At 40.1% G+C, this 20,431-nt stretch overlaps 1 protein-coding gene across 2 annotated transcripts in view; it reads left to right on the top strand.

Annotated features, from left to right (window-relative positions):
• The first annotated feature begins 2,386 nt into the window (after positions 1–2,386).
• The window catches only part of DHX36 (DEAH-box helicase 36), a 41,481-nt gene continuing 23,436 nt past the window's right edge, over positions 2,387–20,431 (top strand). For both annotated transcript variants that reach the window (XM_075004098.1, XM_075004097.1), the window contains exons 1-10: positions 2,387–2,653; positions 5,972–6,093; positions 9,780–9,975; positions 11,877–11,915; positions 13,251–13,421; positions 15,044–15,123; positions 17,229–17,303; positions 17,469–17,635; positions 18,308–18,389; positions 19,002–19,142. In XM_075004098.1, the coding sequence (XP_074860199.1) occupies positions 2,453–2,653; positions 5,972–6,093; positions 9,780–9,975; positions 11,877–11,915; positions 13,251–13,421; positions 15,044–15,123; positions 17,229–17,303; positions 17,469–17,635; positions 18,308–18,389; positions 19,002–19,142 (1,274 nt within the window). In that variant the 5' untranslated portion in view covers positions 2,387–2,452. The remainder of the gene's footprint in view (positions 2,654–5,971; positions 6,094–9,779; positions 9,976–11,876; positions 11,916–13,250; positions 13,422–15,043; positions 15,124–17,228; positions 17,304–17,468; positions 17,636–18,307; positions 18,390–19,001; positions 19,143–20,431) is intronic.

Below are 20,431 nucleotides of genomic sequence, written 5' to 3'. Positions count from 1 at the left end.
TTTTTATGAGATTACAGTTTTAACAATAAATCTGAGAATAACATTAGTGACTGCTGTTTCCTCCTCAGTCATAATAACTACAACCTCAGTAAGAGAAGTGTAAATAAAATCTTCAGCTGAAACTACGGGGCACATTTTGAAGGTGGTAGAATGTAACTGCTCACATTGGTATTTGGAGATGACACTGGGATTAATACCTGCAGGCTTGTAAAAAGTAATACTGAAATCTTTTCTGACCATGGGACATGCACTGTCTTTTACAAAAGATGGCACCTCTGAGAGGACAGCATCCTTTAGGACTATTCTGGGACAATGGGTGGTGGGTGGCAAACCCTCCCCACCATGCCCCTTCTGCACCCACTAGACCACCACCCCCATGCACAATGTGGCTGCTGGCCCTTGCTCCCAACCTGAGGGTAGCACCAAAAGCCTGGAATAGGGCGGCAGCCTGCCCTGCTCCTGGAGAGCTGGTGGGCACTCTGGCTCCAGCCTTCCCCAGTGCTCCAGACAGCTGGTAGACAGCACATTTGCAGCCTTTCCTGGTCTATAACTCTAGCAGTTAATGCTGTTCCAGGCTCCCCCAGGGCTGGGGCACTAGAAAGCTGAGCGTCATGGCCCCAGCCTTCCCAGCTATGCACAGCAAATTCTCCCATGCAGCTGAGCCACTAGCCCCAGAGCTGGGCAGCCAGAATGGCCCTTGTGCTGGGAAGACAGGCAATCCCTTGCCTGCCTACCCCACCCTGTGACACCATAGTAGCAGGCTCAGCAAGGGGGCTGAGGAACTCCAGTGGAGCATGGGTGGGGCCATGGAGAAGCAGTTTGGGAAAGCAATGCCTTCCTCTGCCTATGATATCTTCTGCCTGGGACATTGGTTTAGTATGGTCTTACAGGGCATTGTCTCACCCATAAAGAAAATCATTTTACAGGGATGCCTAGGTGTTCTTAAATGTTGGGAAACCTCTAAATTGACTTCAGCTGTTTGAACAGAATATTTCTCTAAAATGTAAAAACAAGAAGTCATCTTGTGGCACCTTATAGACTAACAGATTTATTAGAACATAAGTTTTTGTGAGCAAAGACCCACTTTGTCAGATGCATGCCCTGGCCGCATAGTGGGTCTTTGGCCACGAAAACTTATGCTCCAATAAATCTGTTAGTCTATAAATTGCCACAGGACTTCTAGTTGTTTTTGAGGATATAGACTAACATATTTGTCTCTAAACCATTGTCAGAAATTCATATAAAAAGGCAAGTATCTCATCCAAAGGTGTAAGCCTGCCTATCAGCCAAGTTGCTTGACTAAAATTGTCTGAATAAATCCCTCAGATAACCATTCTGCTTTTATCAGCCTGGGTCATTTAACAGCAAGACTACTCAGCCAGAACATCAGTGTTTGCTATTTTCCCTGAAAGTTTTCTCCATGCCTATATAAAGCATTTTCTCAATTTCCTTATGCTTTAGGGATTAAGATGATTATTCTTCCCACCAAGTATAGCTGAATACTGCATGGTAACTCCCAGTGTGATAGAGGATCAGTTATAACTTGATGAACTAGAACAGATGTTTGTTTACTGCTCAGATAAAGTGGCATCCTTCAAACCACTTTTCTACATGAGGACTATCCTGTACGTTCAAGATATTAAAACAACCCTGAAGTATATGTGATGATGTGCTGCATAATGACGAGGCAACACATACATCACAACAATGTAATGTGGCAACTTTTAGCGGACAAAGCCCAAGATGGCAATACTCCATCTAACTTGCAGCACCTAAGTCTCACGTCTGTTGTGCTCCTGCATTCAGGGGTTTCTTAATTTAAGGCGCCTAGCCGACAGCGCAGCAGAGGGCTTCTACTCTAGACCTAAATTAACCATACGGCAAAAGTGCTTCAAAGCTGTAGTGAAAATCTATCGCTGTCTACAGATACGTTTTTACTCAGAGAGTTACAGCACTTTACACGGTTCCCACATTTCTGGACGCTATAATGGGCCAGGGGTGTTGTTTTTAGGTTTCAGCGTTAACCACGCACGCAGCCGTGGCATTCTCAACAGTGCTGAAGCTGAGGTCGCCTTCTGCAGGTGAAGCAGCTCTCAAGCCAGCCCAGTGGGGCCCAGAACCGACAGCCAGAAGCCAGGGAAACCGGACCCCTCCGCGACAACGGGCCAGAGGCGGGATTAGAACGCCCGTTCAAGCCGTGCCGCGCAACGCACTGCAACAAACCAGCACCCACAGGCGGGAAGAAGCAGCGCGCACCCCACTAGCCTACGTAAGGGAACGTGATGACGGTTATCAGAGGGAAGTTTCCGGCGCCCTTGGTGTCGTTGGGAGGTAGACCGGAAGTAATGCGGGGAAAGTGCTACTCCCTGTTTCCAGTTCCGGCAAGTGTTGCTGCCGGCTTCAAGCGGATGCTCACCGGCCCCGCACCGCGCGGCCCTCTGAGCGGAGGAGAATGAGTTTCGAGCACCGAAGGGACTGGAGCCGCGGCGGAGAAGGGGGGTCCCGGCCTTCCTCCTCCGGGGGCGGCCACGGGGGCCGAGGGGCCGGCGGCGGCGGGAGGGGGCGGCACCCCAGTCACCTCAAAGGCCGTGACATCGGGCTGTGGTACGCGCGGAAACAGAGCCAGAAAAGCAAAGAATCCGACAGGCAGCAGGTAACGGCCGCCAGGGCTCAGCCCCCCGCCCCTTCCGGACTCTGTCTCTTTTCTCTGCCCCTCGCTCTTCCCCGTTTGATGGGCCGTCAGCCCCTAGCTCGGTCCCCGGACATGGGACGTTTCCCTGGCAGCGAGCGGGTGTGTCGCGGGATGTGCTGCTTGACCCGTTGTCAAATGCTGTTGTGTGACCTGTGGGCCTTCCTACGTTAACTTTTCGGTGGGTGGTCTCAACCACGGCGCTGCATAAATACTGCAGTCAAACCTGCCCTCGATACCGCACTGTGTACTCTTGACCATTGAGCCCATGGGGTGCAAGGTAGTAGCCAGCTTCCAGGCTGCTTTGCCAGTCACATAAGAACAGCCATACTGGGTCAAACCACAAGTCCTTCTAGTCCAGTATCCTGTTTTCTGACAGTGGTCTATGCTAGGTACCCCCAGAGGAGATGAACAGAACAAGTAATCATCAAGTGATCTGTTCCCCATCACCTATTCCCAGCCCTGACAGAGACAAGGGACACCATCTCTGGCCATCCTGGGCAATACTCATTGATGGACCTAACCCTCATTGATTTATGTAGCTCTTTTTTTAAAATACCCTATTAAAGCCCTGGCCTTCACAGCGTTCTTTGACAGAGAGTTCCACAGGTTGAATGTGTATTGTGTGGAAAAAATACTTCCTTTTGTTTGTTTTAAACCTGCTCCCTATTTCATTTGGTGACCTTGGTTCTTGTGTTATGGGAAGGAGTAAACTTTTTGTTTTAGTCATCTCTTTTCCAAACTGAAGAGTTCCAATTGTGTTAATATTTCCTCATAGGGCAGCCATTCCAGATCCCCTAATAATTTTTTGTTGCCCTTTTGGAACTTTTTCTAATTTCCATCTATCTTTTCTGAGATGAGGCAACCACTTCTGAACACTATTTGAGATGTGGACGTACCATGGGTTTATAAAGAAGCACAATCATATTTTTCTATATTATTTTGCATCGTGTTTAAAATCATTTCCAAAATTTTCTTTTTTGACTGCCACTGCAGATTGAGTGGATATTTTAAGAGAACTGTCCACAGTAAGTTCATGATCTCTCTCTTGACAAGGGTAGGTGTGAGAATTGTAGCCAAGAATTTAAGAAACAAACCTTTGCTCTAAAGACAAGTATCAAGAAATATGTGGGGACACAGAGGGGACGATGTTGTTTTTTTCTAAAAATTACAACACACCCCTCCCCCAAAAAAGCCTTTGTACAGTAAACTGTACTGAACACAAAAGTGGGAACACGTAGCTTGAGAATACACTTTTCATGTTTGTTTTTTTCTCATCCCCATTTTTAAAAATTCCACTTAAGAAAAAGGAGTTATGTCTTTGCTCTTGCACTTAGTGCTTCTCCAGCAGCAACATAAAGAGCTGTAGTGGAAAACTGAGGATTCTCAGAATTGTTTTTTATTGTTATGGTAAGTACTGTATGCAACAAAACAAGTATATCTAATATCTCTCTAATCTGGAATTCTCTCATCTGGCAACATCTGTAATCCAGTATGATTTTAGTTAGCTGGATGACCACTTACAGGTGTGGCCAAGTTTCCTGTGGTCCCATAAAGTTTGTTTAGTCATTAGTCCTGGCACTCAGTATTCTGCGCTGTTATTTATCTGAAATATACCCCTAAATATCTTCTAAGTGTTGGTAATGTGCTAAACAATATTGACCTCTCATGGTCTGGCAGATTCTCTTGTCTGGCACCCTAGGGACCTGACTGGTGCCAGAGGAAAGAGGGTCACCTTCTAATACTTCTTTATAGTATCTGTACATCTTCAAAGAGCAGAGAACATAGAAGCCAGGGAATGCTGAGAAAGAGCCTTTTTTAAAAAAAGAACTGAAAATGGTTTTTTTTGGTTTTATAATTAATAGCTACGCCTTGAAAAGATATAAGCACCCTAAAGCTTGTCTTAAATATATTACAATAGTCAGAAAAAGTGTCCCTGGTGTATCTTAACAAGATTCACTGCAAGGAAGGGGTTTTTGGGTGTCAAAGCAATGAGGGGTCCTGTGGCACCTTATAGACTAACAGAAATGTATGAGCATAAGCTTTTGTGGGCAAAGACCCACTTCGTCAGATGCAGGCAGTGGAAGTTTGCAGAGGCAGGTATAAATAGGCAGACCAGACTCCAGAGAGAAATTGCTGATTTGCATTTCATCTGCAAATTTGACACCCTCAGCTCAGGATTAAACAAAGACTGTAGCAGTTTCTCCTCTCTTGGTGTTCACACCTGCAGATCAACTACTGGTAGTAGGCCTCACCCTCCCTGACTGAGTTAACCTCGTTATCTCCAGCCTTGCTCTGGCTTGCCTATTTATGCCTGCCTCTGCAAATTTCCACTACCTGCATCTGACAAAGTGGGTCTTTGCCCATGAAAGCTTATGCTCATGCATTTCTGTTAGTCTATAAGGTGCCACAGGACCCCTCGTTGTTTTTGCAGATGCAGACTAACACGGCTACCCCTCAGATACTTGGATGTCAAAGTGACTAAAAAGATTAGCGTACTAAAGATGAGCATGTGACATGTCAGTTTTTTAAAAATTTAGTTCTCCTTAAATCTGGCATGCAAAGAGTACCACATAAAAATCTTCCTTACAAACAGTAAATTGTGCATGACTGAGACTAGGTTTATTAACAAGTCAAAATCTGTGTGATTGCTGAAAGGCTTTGGCCATGTCTACATGAGCCCAGAACTTCGAAATGGCCATGCAAATGGTCATTTCGAAGTTTACTAATGAAGTGCTGAATCATTAGAATGCCGGCAGCCACGGCACTTCAAAATTGATGCGGCTCGCTGCCGCGTGGCTTGTCCAGACAGGGGTCCTTTTCAAAAGCACCCCGGGAACTTCGAAATCCCCTTATTCCTATCTGCTGTTAGGAATAAGGGGATTTCAAAGTTGCTGGGGTCCTTTTGAAAAGAAGCCCTGTCTGGACGAGCCACGCAGCAGCGAGCCGCATCAATTTCGAAGTGCCATGGCTGCTGGCATTCTAATGAGGCGCTGAATATGTATTTCAGCACTTCGTTAGTAAACTTCGAAATGGCCATTTGTATGGCCATTTTGAAGTTTTGGGCTCATGTGGACGTAGCCCTTGTGTTCTAAGATCTGTTCACCTTTACATTGTAAATAAACAAATTTTAATTTAGTGGTCCCATTAATTCTACTGCTGTTAACAGTTCCAGGAAAGTGAAAAACTTTTTTTTTTATCTGAATCAAGCATGCAAATTTTGAATGTAACTCTGTGCTCTTGAACACTGGTGGAAAAGCTGTTTTTCTTTCCTCAAATTAGAGAGCTGTGGTGCGTATGGATGAACGCAGGGAAGAACAGATTGTACAGTTGCTGAATACTGTCCAGAGCAGAAATGAAAAAGAACAAGAATCTGTGTCATGGTGGTCTGGTGATGAAGAAGGGTAAAAAGAAATCAGTAATTTTATGTTGTATGTTTCTGTGATAGCTAATGGGCGCAAAACATTTCAGTAGAAACTGCTGAAGCAATAAAGAATTGGTGGCCCACCACGTTTAGTCCCTGGTAGGCTGCTGACGCCATGTTTACGTGTGTGTCTGCAGGTATTGGGCAACCTCAGCTTTTGTTGGCTGTGGATCACTGTTCACAGCCAGTGGGAGCAGCAGGAAGCAGTGCAGATGGGGTAACCACTTTCCACAGCTGCCAATGGCAATGAATAGAGATCCATAGACAATGAGGGCTGTGATTGCCTGATATCTGCAGAGGTGCAGGTTAATGTGGAGGTGGAGGCCTGCTAGGGACTAACCCTGGTGGTTCAGATCTGTCCCATGAGCTGCTATTTGCCCACCCTGGTTCTAAAATTCAAGTGGTATCATTGTCATGTGAGTTAGATTAAATAAATTAAATGTCTAAATGTTGAGTTTTTAATATAGTAATACTTAATACTAACACATACTAATAATATGTATGACTCTTGTTTCTAAATAATTTTCTAGGTTAGGCTTGGGTTCTGGATTTGAATATTTTACCTGTCACAAACAACTAAATGTACTCACCATAAGCTAGTAGGCAAGAGTCTTCGTTTTTGGTTTTTATTTTGTTCACCTAGGCATTTATAAGTGTTTGTTACAAAAATTAAATGGTTTGAAATTGCTGTAAAATATTAATTTCACAGTTTTCTAGATAAATATTGAGGTTAGTGTTGAGACAAAGACAGAAGTAAGCCACAAATAGTGGAAAAGGTGAGAGTATTGAGAGTAAACGCAATGTAATGTTGTAGTTTATTTTATGAATTGTACATCAGACAGGATGTACGTACGTACACACCCATGTCTGTGTTTATCGCCCACTACACTGTCTTACTTAGCTTTACGATTACGTGTAGGCTAATTCATTACAACAATAACACATCTATCTATTGTAATGGATTGGATTTTATAGAGATAAGCAACATTTTCATGCACTTGCGAATTCAGATGGAAATCAGTAAAATGAGGTAAATTTTTTGTTAATAAAACAAAAACAAAGGGCCATACTACAGTAAAATCTGTGTTATCTGGCATCCCTGGGGAGCTAGGAGTGCTGGGTAATCAAATGTGCTGGATAGCGAATCTTGGCCAGTGGCATGCTAGTTAACACAATGTGCCTGCTCTGAGTGCCGGAGAACAAGCTTTTACTGTAAAAGAAGATATTGGCTATGGACGAAGAAGGGTTGTCTTCATCCAGTGAGTTCCACAGATTTACCTCTTTTTATTCCCAGATGCTGGGAGAGAAGGGGCAGGATGCTGCAGTTCCAAAGACAGTTGTGAATTCAACTTTTGTCCCTGGTCTTAGGCTAGCAATCTTTATAGCTTCATCTGTAGAAGTGCTGGTGTAGAGAGGACTCTTCTTTGCCACTGTATTTATTCCAACTCAGTTTAGATGATGTACTATAACTTCCTGGCTCTCTTTACACTGCAACATGGATTTTTAAGAGGGCAAGCTGAAGACTGATCTATGAGTGTTTAGATGCCTAAACTCCCTTTAAAATGAGTGGGAGTTAGGTGTCTAAATACCTTTGTCCAGCATGGTCTTAAAACATCAAAATCTTATCAGACTCTGTCAGTTAAGTATCTGATGTATATTGAGGTTCTTGCTCTCGGAGGAAAGTGCTATCTTATCCAAAAGCTGAGGGGGAATGGCTGTGGTGTTGAAAATGTCTATTCTTACTATATTCCATTTTGCTCTGTTCTTCCCTGGCCTCCATTTCTTTGGGTTCTCCTTGTGAATAAATTCAGCCTCAGATAGTGTTTTCCAAGCTGAAGTTGAATAGACATACTTCTTAACAATTTCACTTCGGTCCCCATTGTCAGTAGCAGTAATGAAGCTAACTACCAAATCCTGTTCATTTCATTCTGCCATAAGAAAAATGTTATGATCCAGGTTTTCCCATTGCATCCACACATAAAAGTGGATCAATCTTTCAATCCACTCTGTTGACAAAAGGGCCCCCGAAATGCCTACATGCCTTTTTTGTCCACAAAAATGCATTTTGTGTGTAGATGTTCCACAAGTTTTGTCAACAAAATCCAAGTTTTGTCTACAAAACTCTCTAGTGTAGATGTAGCCCAACTGTTTAGAAGCCTCTCGTCTAGCTGATTTTTTTTTTACTTGCTACTGTGACAAATTTCATACATTTGGTAGCATGTTGTGTCCAGTTTTCCATAGCCTGTAGGGATCTTTCACATACCAGTGGGTTACAGTTACAGTACAGCACTCTGTCAACAGAAGTCACTGTCAGGAGAGACTTTCCGACACAACTTCTGTTGACAAAGTGTGGCCACACACAAAAGCCAATTGGGAGAGCGCTCAGCTGTGTTAAAAAAGCAGCCAACTGGCCAGCTGCTCTCTCAGCAAAACAGGCACCTAGAAGCACAACAGACAGGGCTGCCCATTGTTGTGGATGCCCTGTCTGTGGAGAGAAGGTCCTCTCACAGTGGTCACACAGCTTTTTTGTTGACAGAATCTGTTGGCAGTAATATGGTGAGAGGGATAGCTGGGTGGTTTGAGAATTGGCCTGCTAAACCCAGGGTTGTAAGTTCAGTCTTTGAGGAGTCTAGGGCAAATAGATCCAAAAAAAAAAAAACCACTGTCAGGAATGGTGCTTGGTCCTTCCAAGAAGGGGAGGGTCTAGACTTGATGACCTCCTGAGGTACCTTGCAGCTCTATGAGATGTGTATCTCCATTTATTTATTTGCTTATTCAGCAAAGTTTTGCGGCAGCGTGCTGCTGGTGAAAGTGCTGTGTTTTGTCCAGACCCTGTCGACAAAATGCATTTTGTGTGTGCACGTGTCACGAGTTTTGTTGACAAAACCAGGGTTTTGCTGATAAAATTTGCAAGTGTAACCATAGCTGTAGAGTAAAACTTTTTTCTAAAAGTAGGGAAAAAATGATTTGTAAAGCCATAAAAATTGTCAGAGGTCTGGCAAGTGTAGTGTCTGAAATTTTAACTAACATCTAAAAATTGACTTTATCTCAAATGAACAATCTTTTAACACTGAAGATTATTAAAATTGAATGCTTTTTACTTTTCTATATGCTTTTATCCTTTTCTACATTTTTTTTTTTCCAGCTTGCATAGTGAAACAAAAAGCTTTACTTGTGTTTAGTCAATTTCATCTGCATATGACTTTGGCAGTGATTGGATTTCAAACACTGCAATGGAATAGTTTGCGAAACTGAAAAAAATATAATTTTAATTATGATAAAAACAAATGTCACAATTATATTCTAGTACAATTTTAATTTAGATATGTCTTAAATTTTGCAGAAATTGTTAACATAGTCTTATCCTTACTAGAGTAACTTTAATACTTATATCCGTTGATTAGATTTTTTCCAGCTATGGCTGAATTGATATATTGAAGAATGGTTTTGGTGAAAAGTGCTAGACTCTTAAGTCACAGTGCCTCCCTCCTACAAAGCCTAACTAGGTTTGTGGCCTGTCTTTTTAAAAAAATAGATGGACTAGAAATCTTTCAATGGGAGTTCTGTTTTGTACTTACTTTAATAGCCAAACATGTTGACTTATCTCCTCTTAAAATATTTTAATGTGGAAATTACATTACAATGAAGTCTTGTTTTCTCATGTAGCCCAGAGATACCTGTAAAAGAGAAACCAGCCTTGGTGAAGACTTCTGAAAAGCAGAGACCAGTTTTGGACACAAAATTCCGAGATCGAGATTCAGAATATCTCTTTCAAGAAAATCAGCCAGATATTTATTTGGATGAGCAATTTAGAGAAGAGTTAAGAAGGAAGAAATCTGATCCTAGATATATTGAAATGCAGGTATTACACAATGGCTAACTAGAAGACCCAACTGATGCTGATTTGGTTTATTATATTGTTGGTTTTTTTTTACTTTCATAAGCACAAGCTAGTTACCTTTTATACTCAACATTTTTCCATTAATGAATTATAAAAATCTTTTTAGTGTTACATATGTGAAAATAATTTTTTACACTGTAGTGATTTTTTTTGTTTGTTTTTTTGTGGTCTGCAGTTTCAATACATGTGTATGTGGTAGTTAGTGATACTATTTGGAAAACATTACTGTTATATCTGAGCATAAAATGTATTTTGCATAACTTTTTCATATGAATTGCATCCCAAAATACTAGAATTTAAATGCATGGCAGTGGACAGCATATAATCATTTTTAAGTGAATTAGATGATTCATTCATGAAACTAGTAATCCACCTTTAGACCAGTTTATGGCATAGAAATTATGCTGGTTGATCTGGTGGCACTGAGAGAACAAGAAATGTTAATAATGACGTGTAGGTTGCTTCTGACAGTTTATCATGAGGTGGTGCTAATTTGCCTTCAGGGTCTTATGTAGGATACTAGACTTATATCAACTGATTTCACATACCTGCAAGGTCATAATGGCTACGTTTACACTAGCATGCTACGTCGAAGTAGCCTATTTTGATGTAAGAACGTCGAAATAGGCTAGCTCGATGCGTATCGCCTACACATCCTCCAGGCTGGTGCCATCGATGTTCATCATCGAAGTAGCAATGGAGAACGTCGAAAGGAGCCGCCCTGGAAGGAAATGCGGAGCGTCCACACACATAAGCGCTCCCCGTCAAAATAAGGGGCCAGCAAAGCCCCAAGCTGCTCCCTTAAAGGGCCCCTCCCAGACACACTCGGCCTGCACAGCACTAGATCCACAGAGCCGACAACCGGTTGCAGACCCCGTCCACACAACATGAACCTCCAGCTTCAGCAGCAGCTGCAGCAGCAGCTAGAAGCCCTGGGATAAGGGCTTCTTCATGCAGCAACCGTAGAGCCCTGCAGGGGCTGGACAGAGCGCCTCCCAACCCCTCAGCTGATGGCCACCACAAAGGACCCTGCTACTTCAACATGGGACTCAGATCGTCTACACACGCCCTACTTCAATGTTGAACGTCAAAGTAGGGCACTATTGCCATCTTTGGATAGGAATAGCGATTTTGACATCTCGCCGCCTAACATCGATTTCAATATCGAAATAGCTCCCGGCACATGTAGACGCGACGTGTACTATTTCGACATTGTGCCAGCTACTTCGAAGTAGTCGGCTAGTGTAGACACACCCAATATGACTCTGAGGCCCAATGATGGGTAACGTAAGCTAGTGAGTGGCCCTGCTTCATCTCTGTGGGCTGTAAGACTGTTGTAATCAAGGTGTTCTGTTAGGATAAGATAATTTTGCTAACTATGCTTGTATACCTAGCTGCTTGTGGATGCACTGATTGAGCCACAGCAGCGCTTTGATTGGATGCAGGGGGAATGAATCACCATCACAGTTAATGTTGTGTGCGGTCTGCATGTACCTTGCTTCATGTGCCCTTGATTTGCATGGGTGTCACATTAGCAACATCAGTAGAGAAAATGCATATGGAAACCAGTGGACCAGTAGACAAAATGGATGAAACATATAACCCAGATGGATTTCAGGTTGCCCTGCCTTAGGTTACACACATGCCTAAGTATGTGAATAGTTTTGCTGGCTTCAGTGGGACTACATGCAAATTTTGAATTAACCATGCACGTTAGTATTTGCAGGACTTATTACTAAACTTGTAGAACTTTTCTTTTTTCACATTAAATTTTTTTGTTAAGCTTAACTAAAATCAGTTTTTTCTATCTCTAAAGCATAAGTGTATTTTTAAAATGACTATAATTTTGTTTTTTTCCCCAGAAATTCCGAGAGAAACTTCCTTCATATGGGATGAGAAGGGTAAATGTCTTTATTTTTACTTTAAGTCCGATGTATTTCTGCTGCATTGTTACAAAAAGAAAATAAGGGTTTGTAGTTCACACTAAAACTATGATTTTGGGGCTCAGATTTGTAAAAGGAAGCCTTGTTTTGAAATATCTCTTTAGAGGAAATGAAAAGAATCTTACCACCTTGTAAAAATGTCAGAACTTGGAATGCTTCATAATTACTGATAATTTCTTTCCAGAAAAGATTTCTGGCACATAGATGTACAATGTAAAGGGGCTCACTCTGCTTATTTGTTTCATAGCTTTACAGTTGTCTCCATGGAAACAAAAGATTGAGTACCAAGTATAATTAAACATTACATTGCTTTTTCATCCTTCACTTAGCAGATGTAATATGTTGCATGCTGTTTAAAACTAAGGTAACTAATTGCCCTGGTTACTTGAAACTTTGATAAACGTGTGTTTGTTGTGTTGTATCTTAAAACAGGTGCAACTTTTTTATTGCTGGTCATGGCATGTTTGTATGAGTTATGACTGAACATAAATTTGTCTTTATTCCATTTTAATCTCTAAATAATACTCTTGTGGCTGTATGCTATTTTATACTACCTATGTGAAATCAGTGAATGAAGGATCCATTTTAGCCAACTGAGATTATTCACTTTGACTTAAATAACTTAAATATTACATGTCAAGGTGAAAGTATTTTATAATCTTTCTTTTGTAGGTGTCCTAGACCTTATATGGACAGAATAACTTTTATTGCAAATGGTCACTGTCAGGTCCATTTTGGCCCATAATTTCAGTTGTGTCTTTAAAAAAGAACAACATCTAAGAAACAAATAATTCCATTGTGCTTCAGATTTCAGTAACGTTTTTTTGAGGGATTTTAAACTTTCCCTTGCTGTGATTGCATCATAAACACTGAAATATGAGAAATGGAGGGTGCTGCTGAGAAACAGACTAGTCTCTTTTCAGAGTTTGAGCTGAGCAAAAATGCAAAAGGCAAACAAACAGGAAAAGTGGAAAGCTAGGCTTTCACTTTCAGTTATCTTAAGCTAGCTATATTTTACAGTGATTTCCCGCCCAGCCTTTGTTCAGAAACCAATGTAGGATTGTTAACGATGTAATCCTGTTTTTTCGTGGCGTAAGTCTTATTTAAAGTGAATGGCATACTTTGAATCTCTGGCCCTAAATTGTTCTTAAAGTGGTTATCTGAATACCTCTATTTGAAGTACTGTGGCTTGTTCTTTTAAATTGGATTCAAAAGAGTGGAGAATTATAGAAAGCCTACAATTTAAAAAAATTATCTGTCAACATAATGTGTTTTTTTTTTTTTTTAAATTAGGAACTTGTGACTATGATAAATAATTCACGGGTGACTGTGATAAGTGGTGAAACTGGATGTGGAAAGACTACACAAGTTACACAGTTCATTCTGGATGACTATGTAGAGAGAGGGAAAGGATCTGCTTGCAGGATTGTATGTACCCAACCTAGGAGGATCAGTGCTATCTCAGTAAGTGCAGTCCTGAAAAATTGAATTTTCTTTGAATATTAATGAGAGTTAATATTAATATTGTTTCCTTTGTCAATAAAGAAATTGTGGGACAAATTATTTGCTACTTATACTGCAGTACTGCCCAAAGTTCCTAATCAGAACCAAGCCTTATTGTACAAGCATGTGACATGAGTCATTCCTCCAAAGAGTTGACAATTTAAAACGAGTTCTGCGAACACTTGCACCCACAATTGTTTTGAGTTGTATTGAACCCTATAGGTTAGCAATTATTCGTTTGCAGGGGTAGAGTCAGTGTTGCTCTTTTGAAGTAAGCAGTATTCAAGCTGAGCTCTTCGGCAGGTCTGTGCAACCTGTAAGGCTGGTGGAAGTTCACCCAGAGCATACCTGTTGAAATTTGTGGATCTTATTATTTGAGTTTCCTCCACAGCACTCAACTAATGGGAAAAGTTAAGGGTAAAGGAGAACACAAAAACATCTGTACTTTGTTTCTGGCTTTTTGGATTCCTTATGTCTTGATGTTTCTGAGCTGCCCGGAAAGTGCTTTCCCGTCACTTTACTGGACAAAACAGAACTGCTTCAAAAAAGCGTGTTCTATGCTTACAGCCTCATTTCTCAATACTGTGTGATAATCGCAGAACAATACAAAACAGCAGAAACGTAGCACTGCAGAGACTTAACAAAATGATTTATTCAGTGATGAGCTTTCCTGGGACAGACCCACTTCATCAGAACAATGATGAAGTGGGTCTGTCCCAGGAAAGTTCATCACCGAATAAGTCATTTTGTTAGTCTTTAAAGTGCTACGTTTCTTCTGTTTTTGTTTTGTTGGAATACAGGCTAACATGGCTACCTCTGTGTTACTACCGCAGATACAGTTAACCATAGCTAAAAAATTGAATCTAAAACTGTTGATAAAATGCTACCATTTTGCTCACTCCAGCACTTAGAAAATTACAGGTGAGCTTTTCTCAGCTTGCATGATCTCTTGACATTTGACTGCTGAATGTACTAAAGGAATAGTTTCCAATAAGAAGAAATACGAGGTATCTCAAATGCTGGATTGTAAGGAAGAGTTGCATGTCATGTTAAGAGGAGGGGAATTGAAATATTTTTTTGTGCCATCATGTATAAAACAGCTCTACTGTCTCTCCAAATATATATTGGACTACACACCAGTACCAGTATTGTGTCTAAGAAGTGCTGTATCCATCAGAGGAGGGGGTTAAAGGTAGCTTTAGTATTATTATAAACTGACAGGTAACCTCTTCATGGTAAATAGTTCCTGCTGAAGTTCAGTAAACTCCCGCTTTACATGTAGGTTGTGTTCCTGGGCAACCACTTGTAAGTCAAATTTCACTCAAGTCGGGACCAGTTGGTGCAGGGGCCCTGCCACCTTTGTTCACGCAGTCCTGGCTGTGCCTGGCTTCTCGCTGTCGCAAGCAGCAGCGGGACGAGGAGCCGGGCTGCTGCCTGGCTCCCAGCTCCCTGCCACTCAGATTTGGACTTGCATTATTGGAAGAAATGCCTAAGTTGAAATCAAGTAAGTCAGGGGTCTACTGCATAAGTAATTTTAGATATGCCTTATTTTTTAATATAATGCTATTTGGTTTAATTTTAAGGTGGCAGAGAGAGTTGCAGCTGAAAGGGCAGAAATGTGTGGTAATGGCAAGAGTACAGGATACCAAATTCGTCTCCAGAGGTAAATGATAGTTTTCTTGGTAACTTTCGTATGATGTCTTGAATGTAAACTGACATCCAGTATAAGTCAAACAGGAAAATCTTAAAAACTGTTTTAAACGGAGAAAGGGGTTACTTAACTATATTCACACGGGGGGAATTCCTGAACAGTTTTCCTGTACATAGTTGGGAGTTAAAATAAGTACTTACTTGAATCTTAGCTACAATAGTTGAACTTTAATGCTACTTAAGTTGTCGAGAAGCTAGTTTTTATGGTGTAGTCTCCTTTCCTGTCATGGGGGAGCAAGTTTACATTTGTAATTCTGTTAATTTAAAGAGGGTTTAACCGTTTTAATCCTTAAAGATACATAAAGGCTATGTCTATGCTAGCCCTGCTCCCCCCCACCCCCGTGCCCCAAAGGTGCACAGTGGTGGCCGCGGTGCTTCAAAAGCGCTACTTTTGATAGCGCAAGGCTCGTCTGCACAGGGTCCTTTTGGAAAGGATCCTGCACACTTTGAAATCCTATTTGGTTATAGGAATAAGGGGATTTCGAAGTGTGCATGGTCCTTTCCAAAAGGACCCCATGTAGATGAGCTGCACATGATCGAAAGCAGCACTTTTGAAGTGCCTCAGCTGCCATTATGCTAATGTGATGCTGCATATTCATTGCAGCATCTCATTAGCCTATCCCAAAATGTCTCATTAGCATCCCCCTTTCAAAAGTGGGGTGCTAGGGTAGACACAGCCAAAGTGTATGTCAGGTGGTGGAAGAATTACAACTATCCCAGGATAAACAAGCTATCAGTGTATAATTCTAAAATTGTTAAAATGCAAAACAAAGCAAGTAGTCGTATAGCACCTTAAAGACTAACAACATTATTTGTTAGGTGATGAGCTTTCGTGAGACAGGGAAAAAAAATGAAAGAGGAAAAAACTGACAAATCAGCTAGATGGGGAGTGGGGCAGGGGAGGGAGGTGAACGCAACAAAGATATCGACTATATTACACATTACCAGGACAATTGCCCCACCTTTTGATATTCACAGTGATCACGGGTATCCCACTTAGCTTAATAGACACTTGCTGCGGCCTTTTTCCTCATCCATTCCCTGCTTTCTTCCACACTATCTACCTGATTCATCAGTTTGTTTGTTTGTTTTTTGTTTTTTTTAATTCCTTTTCTCTGAGTTACCACTTATTCTTCAGATCTGGAAAAGTGGGTCTGTCTCATGAAAGCTCATCACCTAATAAATATTGTTAGTCTTTAAGGTGCTACAGCACTGCTGTTTTTTGTTTTGTGAAGATACAGACTAACACGGCTACCTGTCTGAGACTGTTAAACGGTAAGTGAGATAAGAGGTAATGGTTGAGGCAGAGGAGGAACAAAACAATGTTATGGTTCAAAGACGTAAAAATATCTTGTGTACTAATTCTGGTTATACTGGAAACCATTACATAGTCAAGTTGCAAATCACAATTTGTACAGTTTCAAATCAGGAAACAGCCTTAAGACTACATAAATGTAGAGGAGGGTATTAAAGTTTAAAATGTCTACAACTTTAGGCACTGATCTGGTGAACACTTATGCATGTTCTTACAAATCATGTAAGGTTAAGTATATTGTGTCAGTGTTTGCAGGTTTAGGTTTTGTTGTATCTGGAATAATCCTTAAATGAAAAACAGATTTAAAAAGTTAAACTAGAGAATATGGCCCTTGTGGTAATCTGATATTCCAGCATTGTTTTTTATGCACAGCTGTTTTTATTCATAGTGGAAACTTATTTATGATGCTAAATTATATTCTCATGTATGCATGCTGCTGAACAGAGAGCAATATTTTGCTTAGTTTTTAGTTTTAACATAAATTTGGGATGAGGAGAGAGAGAGAAGCTAATGGTGATAAATAATGGCTGTAAAGATTGTAAGTGATCCATTTCCCATCATAGACACGCTATGGCATTGCCTTGCACTAATTTAGTTCAAAGTGAGCAGAGCTAGAGAATAATTTGAATGATTTGGACTGCAATTTTAGACACTTGAAAGTGTATTCTGCTTTGCAGCTTTAAAAGTACTTTGTGAAATATTAGAAGAGAGAATTCAGGAATTCTTAATGCATCTCTTTTCAGTCGGTTACCGAGAAGACAAGGCTCCATTTTGTACTGTACAACGGGAATTGTCTTACAGTGGCTCCAGTCAGACAAGTAAGTATATTTAAAGAGAAAGTAATGGATACAATTATAGTGAGCTAGCTTTTTAATGGCTCTGTGTTTTGTTTTCATTCTTTACCACTGTCTCAGTTGACTTTTTTAAAAGGCCTTGCTTCTGATAAACATAAATGTTACCAATTTTGCTTTCTGTTATTTTAGGCAATTGTCCAGTGTTAGTCATATTATTCTTGATGAAATCCATGAAAGAAATCTTCAGTCAGATGTCTTAATGACTGTTGTTAAAGATCTTCTAAGTGTTCGACCAGACCTGAAAGTAATACTGATGAGTGCCACTTTGAATGCTGATAAATTTTCAGAATATTTTGGTGGGTGACATGCTTGCATCATAATATTGATGAGATACATAACATGTAATATTTGCTATATATGTTTGGACTTAAAAACATCATCATTGTACAGTTTGTGTGGATTTGACTTAAATCTAAAACAGTTATTGCTTCAGAGTTCACTGTAACTATAACCTGTTAGAGGCCTCAAAGTAGGCTGCATTCCTATGAGTTTCTTAATTTATCGTGTCATGGTTATATATTGCTGCTTAATTTTTTCTCCTATGAGATGCCTTTCAGAATAGTACAGGTTAATACTCACTGTAAATTTCCAAATAGATGTTGAAATCTTTAATTTTTAAAGCTGTCAGTTATCACTCACCTGTGGCTTCTTAGGGTGCTAGGCAGTGCAGATCTTTCTGTGGTACACTAGCCAGCCTACAAGTGGTTCAGCTCCCTTGGTTCATCTTTCACTCCATTCAAAACAAAGGGCAACATGCAGAGCTGTTGTCTCTGAGGGTCTATTTAGTGAGTTTCTGGGAGTGTTAACTGCATACTTTTCACAAGCAGTATCAAACTTAGTATGTGTGCAGTTAACTAAAAACTTTGACTTTTTTTCCTAACTATAATTGTGATATAGAATGGTGTTACGATATTAAAATATATTGTATTAGTTTCTAAGAATTAATATGTTGCACTCTTTCTCTACAGACAATTGTCCCATGATCCATATACCTGGTTTCACTTTCCCTGTTGTAGAATATCTTTTGGAAGACATAATTGAAAAGTTAAGGTCAGTCTATACCTGAAAGTAAAGATCCACATAATTGTATTGAACACTGCTAGGCACATACATAGAATGGTGTTTTGCTTTTGCTAAGCCTAGAATATCTGTACTTTCAAGTCACGTCTCATCACATCATGAATAAAATTATGCGTATTTCATTCTTCTTTTCAAATAACTGACATTTCTGAATTGGTTGCAGACATCTTATGAAAAAAAAAGCATTTCTGACCAGGGAAAATTCAATAGCATGTTCTGTGTTTTCACAGTATACGTTAATTTCAGTTTGGAGTCCCTTGGAGTTTTGGGGAAACAAAAACAAAAAAAAAAAAAGTAAATATTCATGTGAAAATGCTTGATTATCTTTGCATTTTCAGGTAACTAGATTGAGCTAAATAGTTTCCCTTTAAATTCAGTAACTTCTTCTGCCTATTTTTATGCTGTGTAGAAGTAAGGCTGCTTCATCTATGTTTCTTTAAAGCATAATATTACAGGGTACAACTAAAATTTTGCATGTAATTGTCAGTGGATTGACTCACCAACATTTGTCTTAGCTTTTAAGTTTGTTTTTTTTTTTTTTTTAAATAAGAGTAAGTGACTATAATAAGCCTATACTTTTAGGTATACTCCAAAAGATACAGATTGCAAACCACGGTGGAAGAAAGGCTTTATGCAGGGACACATAAGCAGACCAGAGAAGGAAGAGAAAGAAGAAATCTATAGAGAACGATGGCCAGATTATCTAAGGCAGCTGCGAGGAAGGTAGGTCTTATTTGTTCATTTCTGTGCTGTCAAGTATTACTAGGTTTCTTCGTATTTTTTAGCTGAGAAGCATAAGATTATAACAAAATGCAACTAATTAGTTTTATAACATAATTACAACTTACATAAAGATGGCAATAACATTGTGAGTAGTGCAGTTCACACAAATCTAACATTCTAGCACAGTATTACAGATGCTTGGTTAAACTAAACGTTGCAAACTCCAAGTGGGACACAGCAGAGGACGTCTCAGTCAGCCATTGACTAGTGCCGTGCACATGCATAGTCTGTAATTCTGTCCCTTCATCAAGCTAGCAGACCACTTATACACAGATTCCTGTTTATTTTTCCTTTGTAGTAGATACTACTAGTAGTCTGGCCTCATAATCATCAGAAAAGTAAAGCTCCACTTTTAAATATTTTTGATATCCTTCAGGCTGTTCTTTTATTCCCCCCCCCCCAACAACTATATTAAAAATAACATATACCAAACCTTTGTTATACTTAACATTTTAAGTGATATTCCTTGATATTCAGCCCTTTCCCTTTGATTGCTCACACTGCTTTGCTCTCATGGACATTGAGTCCCTTTTTTATGAATGAACAATCCAGACAGTCTTTTCTACTGCTTTTTTTCCTACCATAGGAACATGTTCCTTCACTTATTGGGGGAGTAACAGTGTTAGTCTGGATCTGTAACAGCAACGAAGGGTCCTGTGGCACCTTATAGACTAACAGAAACTCAAAACTTTTCAGTTAGTCTATAAGGTGCCACAGGACCCTTCGTTGCTGTTCCTTCACTTGACTTCCCTGTCTTTTTCAAAATTCACCATTTTCTCTCTTCTCATCACAAGCTTCTCTTCCTTCCCCCGTTTGCTGGAACTTCAAATTATTTTTAATATGACATATTTGTAATTCATTCCAAGATCTCCACTGATTGGATAACTGCTGCCTTGAAGAGTGAAGTCTGTGAGGCAGTTATGATTGAATGGCGAAGCATAAAATATTTGGCTACAGCAACTTAGTTAAAACAAATTTAAATTAGCTTAATTTGAACATACTGTATTCAGAAATTTGACTCTTCACCTTACTTACAAGGGAACTCAAAAAAACATTTTGTATGTTAAGTAGGTGGGTTACATGTTATGTAATCTTACTTGCATTGATGTGATGTATGCCATAGTGCGACTTACCAGTTTCACATTATTTAGAACAAAATCTTAAAGCTCTCACATTATTCCAGACTCTAAGTCGAAGGCAAATGTGTGGTATAGATCTATTCACATGTA

This window comes from Carettochelys insculpta, chromosome 10 (genome assembly GCF_033958435.1).
Source record: "Carettochelys insculpta isolate YL-2023 chromosome 10, ASM3395843v1, whole genome shotgun sequence".
Taxonomy (NCBI): domain Eukaryota; kingdom Metazoa; phylum Chordata; order Testudines; family Carettochelyidae; genus Carettochelys; species Carettochelys insculpta.
The sequence above is the reverse complement of the archived record's forward strand: the minus strand, read 5'-3'. Positions and strand labels throughout refer to the sequence as shown.